This window comes from Pseudophryne corroboree, chromosome 6 (genome assembly GCF_028390025.1).
Source record: "Pseudophryne corroboree isolate aPseCor3 chromosome 6, aPseCor3.hap2, whole genome shotgun sequence".
NCBI classification, from domain to species: Eukaryota; Metazoa; Chordata; class Amphibia; order Anura; family Myobatrachidae; genus Pseudophryne; species Pseudophryne corroboree.
This window is the reverse complement of record NC_086449.1, coordinates 613,616,517-613,630,891: the sequence shown is the minus strand read 5'-3', so window position 1 is coordinate 613,630,891 and position 14,375 is coordinate 613,616,517. Positions and strand designations below refer to the sequence as shown.

General features: G+C 44.9%; 1 protein-coding gene and 2 pseudogenes across 3 annotated transcripts in view; 1 reads left to right on the top strand and 2 right to left on the bottom strand.

The window, feature by feature from the left end:
* NEURL1B (neuralized E3 ubiquitin protein ligase 1B) overlaps positions 1 to 14,375 on the bottom strand; it is a 751,932-nt gene that overhangs the window by 461,148 nt on the left and 276,409 nt on the right. For all 3 annotated transcript variants that reach the window (XM_063928070.1, XM_063928071.1, XM_063928072.1), the window contains exon 2: positions 7,795 to 7,971. In XM_063928070.1, coding sequence (XP_063784140.1) covers positions 7,795 to 7,971 — 177 coding nt within the window. The remainder of the gene's footprint in view (positions 1 to 7,794; positions 7,972 to 14,375) is intronic.
* On the bottom strand, positions 11,357 to 11,475 carry LOC134937277 (5S ribosomal RNA; annotated as a pseudogene).
* Positions 12,658 to 12,776, top strand: LOC134937040 (5S ribosomal RNA; annotated as a pseudogene).

Genomic DNA, 14,375 nt, shown 5'->3' with positions numbered 1-14,375 from the left:
TTGAAGAAAAAACACCATCTCGGTCAAAATCGGGAGCTTAGTAAATATACCCCTCTGTCTCTCCCCCCATCTCTGCCCTCTCTCTCACCACATCTCCCTTCCCCTCTCTCTTTCCCCCTCTGTCTCTTGCATCCCTCTCTTCCTTTCCCTGATGCGCGTTTGCTCCCTGATGCTCTCTATTCCCACTCACTACCCCCCTCTGTGTCTCTCCTCTCTATTTCCCTCTTTCTCCCCCCTCTCTGTCTGTCTCCCTCCCTGACACCCTCGCTCTCTCCCACAAGCTCCCCATTACTCTCTGTCTCTCCCCTCTCTCTTTGTCTCTCCCTCTTTTTCTCACTGACCCACTCTTTCTTCTGGACATCCTCTGTCTCTCACTCTAGCTTGCTTCCACTCAATGGCTCTCTCCTCTCTCTCTCTCGCCCTGACACTCTCTCTCTCTCTTGCTCCCCTCTCCCAACACCCTCTGTCTCTCTCCCGCTTGCTTTCCCTCTCTCCATGACACCGTCTCTCTCCCTCCTCTCTCCCCTCTCTTTCTCCATCACTCTCTCCCCTTTCTTTCCTTCTCTCTCTGAGTGTGATGTACTAAGGGAAAAATGCGGTAAAACCCCCATTTTCAGATGTTTTACCGCATTTTGAAAAATGCTAATATCCGGCCATCTTTTTATGACGATATCCTATAGAGGCGTATGGGCTTCTTACAGCCACCGCCCCCGCTCACAACGACCTCCCACCCCCCGGATACCTGTGGTGCGGCCTCCATCTCCCCCACGGCACAGCCTTGTCTCCTTCCAGGTGCAGCGGGGAGGAGGAGGAGCACAGGGACTCCCAGCACATCACCTCCTGCTGCTGGGACGTCACCTCCCGCTGTGGGCCCAGACAGACGCTTGCAATGGGTAGTGGCTCTGTGCACTCCCGGCGTGACCAGGCAGACGGATTACCTAGTCATGCTGGGAGTGCCCGTCTGCGATTAGGCAGGCAACGATAAGGGAGGCTCCATCTGTATGTCGCAGGCAGCAGCAGCTCTCCACAACCTCACCAGAACTTTGTTCTACCCCTCTCCAGCTCTATTTCTCTCATCTGCCCACACCTCATCTCATCTCTCTACCTCTTCTCTCCAGAGTGCTGCCATTGGATCATGTGTCAGCAGTGTCCCTGCGCTGAATTTAATTAATTAATTGAATTCAACAGGGACAATCTGACTCCATTTTTCCAATAGTAGACATTCTATATAGCCCAATCTCCTTTCTAGAGTGCTGGCTCTGCGGACACGGTCAATCTGTCATCACTGCGACCCTTTGCATATGACAGAGCAGCAGCTGCCCTACAGGGGTGGTCTTCAGTTTGCCGCCGGCCGATCTCCCGATAACCAGCATACCGGCGTCGGAATCCCGACCGCCGGCATACAGACAGCTTTTCTACCTCTTGGTGGTCCATGTCCCCCTTGGAGGGAGAATAAATAGCGTGGCTCGTCACTGTACCCGCAGCGTGCCCACAAGGGGCTCACATGCGCTCGCCCAGCTGTCGGTATGCCAGCGGTCGGGATTTTGGCGCTGGTATGTTGGCCACCGGGAGCCCGACCGTCAACATAACATACTACACCCGCCATACAGAGCTCATGGAGTCGGGCCCTGCCAGATCACAGCTGTCTGGACACCGATAGGGGAGTGTTGTGGGCAGGCCAGGCACTACAGTGTGTGCGCTTTGCGGCACCACGCCAGCCATCAGACGCTGACGCCGTCCCTACCTGCAGTGTGTGCCAAGGAGAGGAGTGGTCGTAGATGCCAGATGCCACTGATGACTACTGTGGAGCTGAGTGGCCGCCCAGTGTGTGAGTATTATTATTGATTTAGGCACTAATGTCCCTGTCGCCCCACCTATGATTCATGAAGTAAGCAGTGTCGTGCTGAATGTACCCCCCACCACTTCACCCATATAATGATAATAGATGCATATGTACCTGGCATTGTAGAGAAATACATGTATCTGGCACTATACTGGGGGCATATGTGTATCTGGTACTGTGGGGGAATACGTGCATCTGGCACTATACTGGGGGCATACGTGCATCTGGCACTATACTGGGGGCATACGTGCATCTGGCACTATACTGGGGGCATACGTGCATCTGGCACTATACTGGGGGCATACGTGCATCTGGCACTATACTGGGGGCATACGTGCATCTGGCACTATACTGGGGGCATACGTGCATCTGGCACTATACTGGGGGCATACGTGCATCTGGCACTATACTGGGGGCATACGTGCATCTGGCACTATACCGGGGGCATACGTGCATCTGGCACTATACCGGGGGCATACGTGCATCTGGCACTATACTGGGGGCATACGTGCATCTGGCACTATACTGGGGGCATACATGCATCTGGCACTATACTGGGGGCATACATGCATCTGGCACTATACTGGGGGCATACGTGCATCTGGCACTATACTGGGGGCATACGTGCATCTGGCACTATACTGGGGGCATACGTGCATCTGGCACTATACTGGGGGCATACATGCATCTGGCACTATACTGGGGGCATACGTGCATCTGGCACTATACTGGGGGCATACGTGCATCTGGCACTATACTGGGGGCATACGTGCATCTGGCACTATACTGGGGGCCATATCATGTATCTGGAACTGCTGGGGGCAAATCATGTGTATCTGGCACTGCTGGGGGTCATATCTCGTCTATCTGGCACTGCTGGGGGTCATTATGTGTATCTGGCACTGCACTACTGGGATCATTATGTGTATCTGGCACTGCACTACTGGGATCATTATTTGTATCTGCGCTCCAGAAAAGGGGGCATGGTTACCCAAAAGGGGGCATGTCCAGTGTAGTAGAACCCCTTATACTATCTAGTACTGGTGCCCCTTTCACCTTATAGCACACGGTACGAGCCGAAATTCACATTGTAGCACATGGTACGAGCCGAAACTCACATTGTAGCACACTGAATGAGCCGAAATCCACATTGTAGCACACTGAATGAGCTTAAATTGTGACAGCCAGAGAGACAGGGAGAGAGAGACAGGGAGGGAGAGAGAGAGAGAGAGAGAGAGAGAGAGAGAGAGAGAGAGAGAGAGAGAGACGACAGGGAGAGAGAGAGAGACAACAGGGAGAGAGAGAGAGATGACAGGGAGAGAGAGAGAGAGAGAGAGAGAGAGAGAGACAACAGGGAGAGGGAGAGAGAGAGAGAGACAACAGAGAGAGAGAGAGAGAGAGAGAGAGAGAGAGAGAGAGAGAGACAACAGAGAGAGAGAGAGAGACAACAGAGAGAGAGAGAGAGACGGCAGGGAGAGAGAGAGAGAGAGAGAGAGAGAGAGACGGCAGGGAGAGAGAGAGACACGACAGGGAGAGAGAGAGACGACAGGGAGAGAGAGAGAGACGACAGGGAGAGAGAGACGACGGGGAGAGTGACGACGGGGAGAGTGCCGACAGGGAGAGTGACGACAGGGAGAGCAGGGAGAGAGAGAGAGAGTGACAGTAGGGATAGTAATGACAGGGAGAGAGGGTGACAGCAGGGGAACATTACCTGACTGTGGTCAGAAGAGGCACCCATGGGCAGTGGCAGAGATAAGGACGCCTTTGGAGCGGTGAGGACCCTCTGACCGCCATTTGTTGCGGGTGAGCGGCTGGCGGCGGTGAGCGGCAGGCGTCTGGTGGCCACATATACACGCATACACACACACTTACATATATAAAAATACACACCCAGCCACATTTACACACAGCCATATACACATACACACACTTATACACACATAGCCACATATCTACATACTCACAGTCACACACACGCAGCCACATTTACACACACACACACACACACACACACACACACGTCCCCACACTGACACTCTCCTCCATCAGTTCCAGACTGAGCTGGGCAGCTGCGCTGTCAGGGGGGCGGGAGCCAAGCAGCCGCGGGGTGTCATGTGGGAGCCGTACTGGCGGCGGCGGCTGGCTGTGAGCTACTACAGCGCTCTACACAGCCGCTGGCCGCCGAGCAGGGACGGGAGCACAATGTGCAGCAGAATGGCCACTTCCCTCGCCTCCTGCTGCACACTTTCATTTCCGGGTCAGTGGAAGAAGTGGCGGTATACCATACCGCCCCACTTCGACCACTGTGTGTGCATTATATATATATATATATATATATATATATAAAACCAGTATGGATGATGTAGAAACACAGTCATACAGCATGGCACTGCAGTTTGAATTTAAATAGATTTAATGCTGCCACTAGTGTGTGTCACCGTAATGTTGGATTTTATGATGTGACCTGTTACAATACATATTTGATGTTTACACGACTCTGAGTGCCGCAGCGTTTTATATATATATATATATATATATATATATATATACATACACACATACATACATACATACATACATACATACATACATACATACATATATATACACACACATATACACACACACACACACACACACACACACAGCACCATTTTAACTGCAGCTCTCTTGGCCCTGGGAGAGACTGAGGCTTTTGTCTGCCTAAATGGCTTGTATACTTTAACCTGGGTGTTGGCTGCCGAATGATAGCTATTATCAACATCCAAGACTTAGATCACCTCACTTATCTTCTACATCAGTAGAGCACAGATTCTTTATATAGGAGCAAAGGCTGCCAAATTGCCATAAAATCTTGGGGGCTGTTTAGTACTTGCTGTATGAGGTCATCCAGAGACATATAGTGATCTCGCCACGCACACCACTCAACTATGGTGGGAGGGATTGCAGAACGCCAGTGAACAGGGATGACTGCGTAAGATGCACTAAGAATGTGACGTAGCAGAGTCTTTAAAAATAACACCTGCGGTCTGCGTGTGAGATTCATAGGCCAAAAACTAGGGGAGGGAAGGTTCTCCTGGAGAATGATGGCAGATGTCTCCAACACCCTATTCCAAAACTGCCCGAATTGCTGGGCACTCTCCCCAAATATCGAGTGGTGTGCCCATGGCTTTATTGCACCTGCAGCAAGTGTTGGACCATGGGATATATTTTAGCCAGAAGACTAGCACTGCGGTACCACCATGTCATTAAGTTTCCACCACCACCATATTTATGGAGTGTGTTACTAAATATTCTCTTCTCCACCTAAGCTCTATAGAGCCATCTCCCAATCACTGATAAACTAAAGGACCCCATACACTAGTGCGATATTGCATGTTTTCGTGCAATTGCAATGAGTTCCTGAGATGAAGAGCATGAAAAATGTCAAATTGCATGTACTTTTCTTGTGATTGCGCTCTCCCGTGTGTCACCTATCGCAATTGCAGATCACACATGCTGCACGTGAGATTTATCTCAATTGCCTGGAAATAGGTTTAATAACATTAGATTGCATGGGATAAATCACATGTAAAAATACACTCAAGTATGAAATCGCAATTGCAGGCCTCCCGGGAAGATCCCAGCCAGATTGCAGGAAAACTGCATGGAAGTCATTGCTGAGATACATTTCCCTAGTGTATGGGGCCCTTTAGGCTTGGTAGAGAAAAGGTTGCCAATATGCAATTTATAGATAAAAGACAGGGAATGTGGCAGGTATGTCTGGGATGTGCATATGGATTTAAAATGTGGTAAGCCCATGGTAACCTGCTCTGTTGGTTTCCAGGCCCATGAGAAAATGCTTAAGCTGGATATATCTCCATATTTCTCCATTTTGTAAGCCCCATTTAGCTTGTAAGGACGGACAGCCCACATCTCCTGAGGAGTCTACCAAATGGGTCCCCCTTAAATTCCCATGTAAGTGCCATGCCCAAAACGAGTTGGGGAGAACCCCAGGGGGAAAAGCCAGATTACCAAATAGTGGAGTCAAAGAAGGTGATATGAACAGTTGGGTGCGGAGATGGCACCAGCAGGAGAAGGTAGAGCTCAGCAACGGGTGATGTGTTGGAGGTGCGGCTCCCTCTCCCCTAATTGTTAACTTTGTAAAGACATAATGCCTTATGTGCTCTCTCTCTGTTTCTGCACTTGTTCAGTAGTTATAATATATTTATAAGTTTACTTCTAAAAAAAAAAAAAAAAAAGGTCTTTGAACACCTGGATTGCATGACCATTAAACTTTAGGCCTTCGGAGCCACACAGCTTTCAAAGAATCTCATCATTCTGTGCACAGTAATGAAGCCAACAAAACATGTCTAAGGTAATATCTATGGCCCCGGCGCTACTATGGAGGACTTATTAGTCCTATTTGGGAGAACCATCTCTCTTATATGAGAGAAATTAATATACAGTATGCCCTTTTAAACACCTGATTAATATCTTTTATGTTATGTTATGATTCAGATTTTAAACCTGAGTCCTAGCACTTTTTACATATACATAGTAGCGCCGGGGCCATAGATATTACCTTTGTATTCAGTGATGGGTAGGGAACTACTGTTTTAATTACCCCATAGGCAGATTACCACCCACACCACAGATACACCACGAAAGAAGCGCAAGTTATACCCTTATTATTGTTTAACAAAACATGTCCTTTGAGCAAAGACAATCAAGTCATTAAGATCATGGCACAATATTTTGTTGAACAGCCTTGTGAGAATATCCTTCAGGCTCTGGGGAGGAATATCTTCCAGGGTGCCACGAACAGGTAAATTATTGCGAAACTTCTATTATCGAGATCATCAAGGTAATCCTAAAGATTTTGTAGATCAGCAGCTCGCAGCTTCACCACCTCGCCCAAGGCATGCTGGAAATCATCAGTCGCTTCTCTGTGTTCTTCAAAAGTTGTGATACAGGCCCACAGGTGTCAGGTTGGTTTACAAAGTAGCAACTTCATTCACAACATCCCATAGTCTCCGCTCCAGCTATTCAAAATCTGCCTAAGGAGGAAGTCCTGATTTAATAGGGATAGACTTGAGGAGATGTAGGACCTTCTGTATATCTTGGCGGTCACCAAGAGCTGGCATGTCAGAGTGATCATCTGAGACAGACGGGGCCTCCAAAGATAGAGAGGCAAAGTCTGGGGAGGCACTCATGGCCAGTTCCTTATGTGAATGAAGAATGCGCCAGATGTCTGTACCAGGAGACTTCTCAGCAGGCTGGGGATGCCTTCTCCACCCCATTCCCCGAGTCGACTCATGTAAAACAGGCACCACTGTTGAAGCATGAAGACCGTTTGAAAGCACAGATGGTCTTTGTGAGTTAACGCATACAGGGAGGTTGTCACTGTGCACATGCCTCACAGAGAACATCCAAGGCACATTATTTGAGTGTGAGATTGGTCAGAGACTCCAATGGGGCCAGAATGCATGAAGAGATCACCAGTCTTTGGCACTCTCAGAGTAGCTCTGTGCACAACAGGGTAATTAAAGATGACTAACCATCACATGATGGGGCAGACATGAAGGGCGTCATTGGCCACTTTTCCCATAGTGGTACAAGGAAGCCATTTGGGAGACCAGAGGAACAGTTACAACAATTCACATGATGCAATAAATTTTATTGCATCATATGAACGAAAATTTGATTTAAAAAAAAAGAAGGACATTGACTTAAAATAACAGATGATGAATATGCCTCACTGTGTGAAGAAAATCAAAGAACACAAATATTCCTGAATTAATTCAGTTGTTTAAATTCATTGGAGGATTGCTGACATTTTTGATAAAAGCCTGCACTTGAAAAAACAAAATCTTATAAAAAAAACACCAATTATGTTATTGAACCTTTCACATAAACCCTTAGTAGAACACAGATATTACTCACTGTACGTAAAAAAAAAAAGTACATACCATATATGTCTGGTAAAGTGGAAATAGAAGGTAGGAGTGAGTATCTCTGGCAGAAAGATGGCATTTGTTGTTCACGCTGGGCATCACAGGCAGAAATGCTATGCTCTTTGTTTGATGTGGCAAAAGCCTGGCGGTTCCTGGTTCTTGCTCTAAGTGATTGGCTTGGTGCTCGCCAACCTGTATTAAATAAAAAGAGGTTTAATAAGAAAAATGTTTGAATAACTGTGCCTACTGTATTTTAAGAGAGGGACGGCTATAGCTGTAAGAAAATAGCAGGAAGGTACGCGCTTTGCGATATCATGGTTGGTGCTTTGTAATATTTTCTTCATCGTATTCTTTCAAGTCCTCTCAGATCAATTTAGGGAATGCTATGTGCTGTCTTGCACTAAATCGGGGCCATAACTAGGGTGGTGTGACATGTACCACCCACACAGGATACCGCAAAACAGAAGACGCTGTTCTACAGCGGCTGTTAATTTTCAGTTTTAATCAATCTCACTTGCAACTTCCTCCTCTTTAATCCTCAGGATTCCCTGTCCGTCCCCAACTCCCCCCTCACATCCCTAAGCACCTTCAATCACACACTCCTTTATTAAGGCATTCATTTCAAAATACTGTCAAACTTCCCATATAGGAGCAAATAGCTCCATGAGTAAGGTGTCTGACTGCAATATGGAAGGTCATGGGTTAGAATCCCAGCTATTACAGTATTTTGAAATGTGTTTTAAATAAAGGAGGATGTGACTAAAGATCCTGGGTATGACTGCTAAGAAATGTGTGATTTAAAATAAAGGAAAATGGAGAAGATGAAAAGCAGTGAAAAGAATGGAGAATAGAGCTAGTGGGGAAGTTACCAATGACAACCAATCATCTTTGAGGAAACTATTATTAAGTGCATTCTAATAAAATGCTAAAATGATGGCATAAGAGGATTGGTGTCCAAATCCATTTTCTTGGGAATGTTCTGTAAGTTTAGGTATCTTATAAATTTGTGTGGAGTGCCACACCTGTGTCCCTTATCGATGTTGGGGGGGCAACCAGCTAAGTAACTATTGTGTTTATGGAGTGCCGGTCCTGTGGCTATATCTATGTTTATCTATCTATCGATATCTATATCTATATACAGAGTTGTATACTTGCTGGTAGTAGACAAAACCAGCAAGTGTAATAAATGTTTTAATGGTACTTTAATCCATCTGACGACGATGGATTAAAGTATCATCGAAACATTGATTATACTTGCTGGCTTTGTCTATAATTACTGGAGTGCCGCCAACTCTGAGTATATTTGTGCACTGGGTGTGTGTGTGTGTGTGTGTATATATATATATATGTGTATAAGATGGACAGATAGATAGATAGATAGATAGATAGATAGATAGATAGATAGATAGATAGATAGATAGATAGATAGAAATGACATGGGGTAATTAGCTTGGTAATGGGATGAGTTTGTGTAGTGTCTAGGTGCTCAAACAGGATCCAACACAGCTTTTTAGGTAAATGAACAGAATGGTGCTTTATTTTCAGCATAAATGGAATAACACAAGTGAACAGAAAATTACAAACACCTAGCCCTCATTCAGGGCACCAACTCACTTCTTTGTCCCTGACTGACCTTGGGCTGCAAACAATAAGTATTTTAAAGGGAAAATCTCAGTCCTGTCTCTTACAGGCTATAGTCAGCCTTGCCTGGCTTCTCACATACACAGTCTCAATCCTGCTTCCTGCAGGGCAACTCAGGCTTCAGCATGGTCTTTGCTATCACAGTTTCACAAGGACAGAGAATTAGGGATCTTCTCACAGCCTCCAGGTCTGACCAAGTAATGACCTTCATACTGCCACTATCTAAAATAAATTATATATATATATATATATATATATATATATATATATATATATATATATATATATACACATACATACATACACATACACACACACACACACACACACACACACACACGGTCGCATATTGTTATAACCACCTGCTTATGGCAATTATTCACAATGGTGCCATTTGTCCAGTCACGATACACTTTCACCACAGCAGCATGCAAACAGTTCACAAACTATGCTGTTTCAGAAATACTGCCACCCTTGCTGATAATCACCCCATTTTGCAACCCTCCTCTGATAAAACTGCCACTGCATATCGGCGGAAAAACATGTAAGGAAGGAGAAATAGGCGTTTTGGACTTGCACTGAACTTACTCTCAGCGGGTCCCCGAGTGTTTTGGAGTTCATTCTTCCCAAATATCATCATGCCAGCGAACTAAGGAAACAGCGGGTACGCTAAATTACCTAACCAAGAGGTCTGCAAATAAACTCCTCTCCTGGCTGGAAGTAATACATTGAACACCTATATATGGCAAGTGCAGCGGCATTCAGCGGAGACGGGTTGAGCATAACGCTGTGATTTCCAGCGCTTACGGCGTCCTCCCTGCCCTGCCTCTTAGAGACATTATCTGACCGCAATCAGGGCTTCACATTGTACTACAGTGTGTGCCTCCTCATCACATATAGTACTTCTGTGCTAATACCTGTGAAAGCGTTATAAATAGAGATGAGCGGGTTCGGTTCGTCGAGATCCGAACCCCCCCGAACTTCACCTATTTTACACGGGTCCGTGGCAGCCTCGGATCTTCCCGCCTTGCTCGGTTAACCCGAACGCGGCCGAACGTCATCATCCCGCTGTCGGATTCTCGCGAGATTCGTATTCTATATAAAGAGCCGCGCATCGCCGCCATTTTAACTCATGCATTGGAGATTGAACGGAGAGGACGTGGCTACGTTCTCTGCCTGAAAAGCTCCATATCTGTGCTCAGTGTGCTGCAAATATCTGTGCTCAGTGTGCTGCAAATTTCTACGTTCTCTGCCTGAAAAGCTCCATATCTGTGCTCAGTGTGCTGCATTTTGGTGACCAACAGTATATAGTTGTACAGTACAGTAGGCCATTGCTGTATCTTGCAGCTCCGTGTCACTTATCAAGAGAGGGAGGGAATACCGCACAGGATATGGTAAATATAAACAAATGATATTAAGAAACCAAAGTCAAATGATTACAAGAAAACACTGTTTTCTAATTCTAATATTACTTGGTGGTGCACCCTGAGTCAGTGTACGAACATGGGAAAATATGGAGAAAAGAAGACTCTTTTGTGGGCGCACTCTTTAACTTGAAATGAATATGAAATTTAGTCAAAATAAATTAAAATTCAAATTTTAATGATTCAACACAATTAAGATAATAAGTGGTTCATAAAGAGAATAATGATCAAATAATACATTCAAATAGCACTAAGTGCTGATACAAGATGGAAGTTAAATTCTGTCTGACAGAAGAAATTCTGAGTGTTTATAAACAAAATAGTTCGATTTATTGGACGGTACGTTCTACTGATAAGCACAACACTGTAATATGTTCCCTGTAAGAGTATAATAGATGCAGATAAAGCAGTCTGGATGCTGGTTACATTTGTGAGTAATATAAGGGTGGAAAATAAGATAGCAGTATGAATCTTCTGTCAGTGTTAGACACTGTGTGGGCTAAACCAATAAGCTTCTACTACACTGAGTATTCCTCAATGGTCACCCACTTGAGTACTGACCCAGCCCAGCACTGATTAGCTTCCGAGATCAGACGGCTTCGGGCGTTTCCAGTGTGGTATGATAGTAGAGGAAATGATGAATAATTGGAAGCTCTGGAATCACTGATGAGAGTTCACGAAATTACATAGTTATCAAGATAGATATCAGAGGTAGAGGGAACCAGATGGATCTGCTGCCAATGTTAGACAGGGAAGTGGCCCTGAATCAATGGTGAGAGTCCATGAAGTACAGGAAAGAAGGAAAAGTACTTGTAATTTTGACAGTATTGTAATTAGAACATAATTTGAATAAATTGTAGCATCAATTCTTGTAATTAACTGGATTCTGATGATATCGTGATAAGAAATAAACAAGACAAAAAAATTATATATCTGAGATGAAAAGACAAAGAAATGATATTACCGCACTGGATATATCGTTATTGCGAGTGCCTCTGGCTTGGTAGAGCCCCTGATGGCTCGATTGGAAAGAGAGGGGAGGCACCGGGTGCCGCCGGCCTGGCGGTGATGTTAGCGAGGGCTGGGAGCCGTCCACTGCGGGTGCCACTGGCTTGGTGGAGCCCCTGATGTCTCGGTCGGTGAGGAAGGGGAAGGTGCCGGGCGCCGCCGGCCTGGCGGAAATACTGGTGGGTGCGGGAAGCCGTCCACTGCTCCAGTGCGGTAATATCAGCTTCTTTTTCTCCTCTCCATCCTTTATATCTTTCTTGCATATCAGCAGTTAATGGCCTGTCATCGTTACACATTTTATCAGTATTCATTTATGTGAAAAAGGTCATACTTGCGGTGTGCAGAATATTAGCAGATTTCCATTGTAATTTTACTACAGTCTTTATGTTATCCATTGTTGTTTCCTTCAATATCAACATCCTGCAGTTGGATACTTTAATGTAGCAGGGTGGTTATTTTGTTATCCCTCGTCATCATTTAATTTCTTTGTCTCTTCATCTCAGATATATAATTTTTTTGTCTTGTTTATTTCTTATCACGATATCATCAGAATCCAGTTAATTACAAGAATTGATGCTACAATTTATTCCAATTATGTTCTAATTACAATACTGTCAAAATTACAAGTACTTTTCCTTCTTTCCTGTACTTCATGGACTCTCACCATTGATTCAGGGCCACGTCCCTGTCTAACATTGGCAGCAGATCCATCTGGTTCCCTCTACCTCTGATATCTATCTTGATAACTATGTAATTTCGTGAACTCTCATCAGTGATTCCAGAGCTTCCAATTATTCATCATTTCCTCTACTATCATACCACACTGGAAACGCCCGAAGCCGTCTGATCTCGGAAGCTAATCAGTGCTGGGCTGAGTCAGTACTCAAGTGGGTGACCATTGAGGAATACTCAGTGTAGTAGAAGCTTATTGGTTTAGCCCACACAGTGTCTAACACTGACAGAAGATTCATACTGCCATCTTATTTTCCACCCTTATATTACTCACAAATGTAACCAGCATCCAGACTGCTTTATCTGCATCTATTATACTCTTACAGGGAACATATTACAGTGTTGTGCTACTGCTTATCAGTAGAACGTACCGTCCAATAAATCGAACTATTTTGTTTATAAACACTCAGAATTTCTTCCGTCAGCCAGAATTTAACTTCCATCTTGTATCAGCACTTAGTGCTATTTGAATGTATTATTTGATCATTATTCTCTTTATGAACCACTTATTATCTTAATTGTGTTGAATCATTAAAATTTGAATTTTAATTTATTTTGACTAAATTTCATATTCATTTCAAGTTAAAGAGTGCGCCCACAAAAGAGTCTTCTTTTCTCCATATTTTCCCAGCTCCGTGTCACTGCAAGTATCCATTCCATATCTGTGCTGCATTTTTGTGACCAGTATATATAGTAGTACAGTGCAGCATTTTGGTGACCGACAGTATATAGTTGTACAGTACAGTAGGCCATTGCTGTATCTTGCAGCTCCGTCTCACTGCAAGTGTCCATTCCATTTCTGTGCTGCATTTTTGTGACCAGTATATATAGTAGTACAGTGCAGCATTTTGGTGACCAACAGTATATAGTTGTACAGTACAGTAAGCCATTGCTATTGATATAATAATATTACTGGCATATAATTCCACACATTAAAAAATGGAGAACAAAAATGTGGAGGGTGAAATAGGGAATGATCAAGATTCACTTCCACCTAGTGCTGAAGCTGCTGCCACTAGTCATGGCAGAGACGATTCAATGCCATCAACGTCGTCTGCCAAGGCCGATGCCCAATGTCATAGTAGAGAGCATGTAAAATCCAAAAAACTAAAGTTCAGTAAAATTACCCAAAAATCTTGATTAAAAGCGTCTCAGGAGAAGCGTAAACTTGCCAATATACAATTTATGACACGGAGTGGCAAGGAACGGCTGAGGCCCTGGCCTATGTTCATGGCTAGTGGTTCAGCTTCACATGAGGATGGAAGCACTCAGCCTCTCGCTAGAAAAATGAAAAGACTCAAGCTGGCAAAAGCAGCACAGCAAAGAACTGTGCATTCTTCGAAATCACAAATCCCCAAGGAGAGTCCAATTGTGTCGGCGGTTGCGATGCCTGACCTTCCCAACACTGGATGGGAAGAGGTGGCTCCTTCCACCATTTGCACGCCCCCTGGAAGTGCTGGAAGGAGCACCCACAGTCCAGCTCCTGATAGTCAAATTGAAGATGTCACTGTTGAAGTACACCAGGATGAGAATATGGGTGTTGCTGGCGCTGAGGAGGAAATTGACAAGGAGGATTCTGATGGTGAGGTGGTTTGTTTAAGTCAGGCACCCGGGGAGACACCTGTTGTCCGTGGGATGAATATGGCCATTGACATGCCTGGTCAAATGACAAAAAAAAATAAAAAATCACCTCTTCGGTGTGGAATTATTTTAACAGAAATGCAGACAACAGGTGTCAAGCCATGTGTTGCCTTTTTCAAGCTGTAATAAGTAGGGGTAAGGACGTTAACC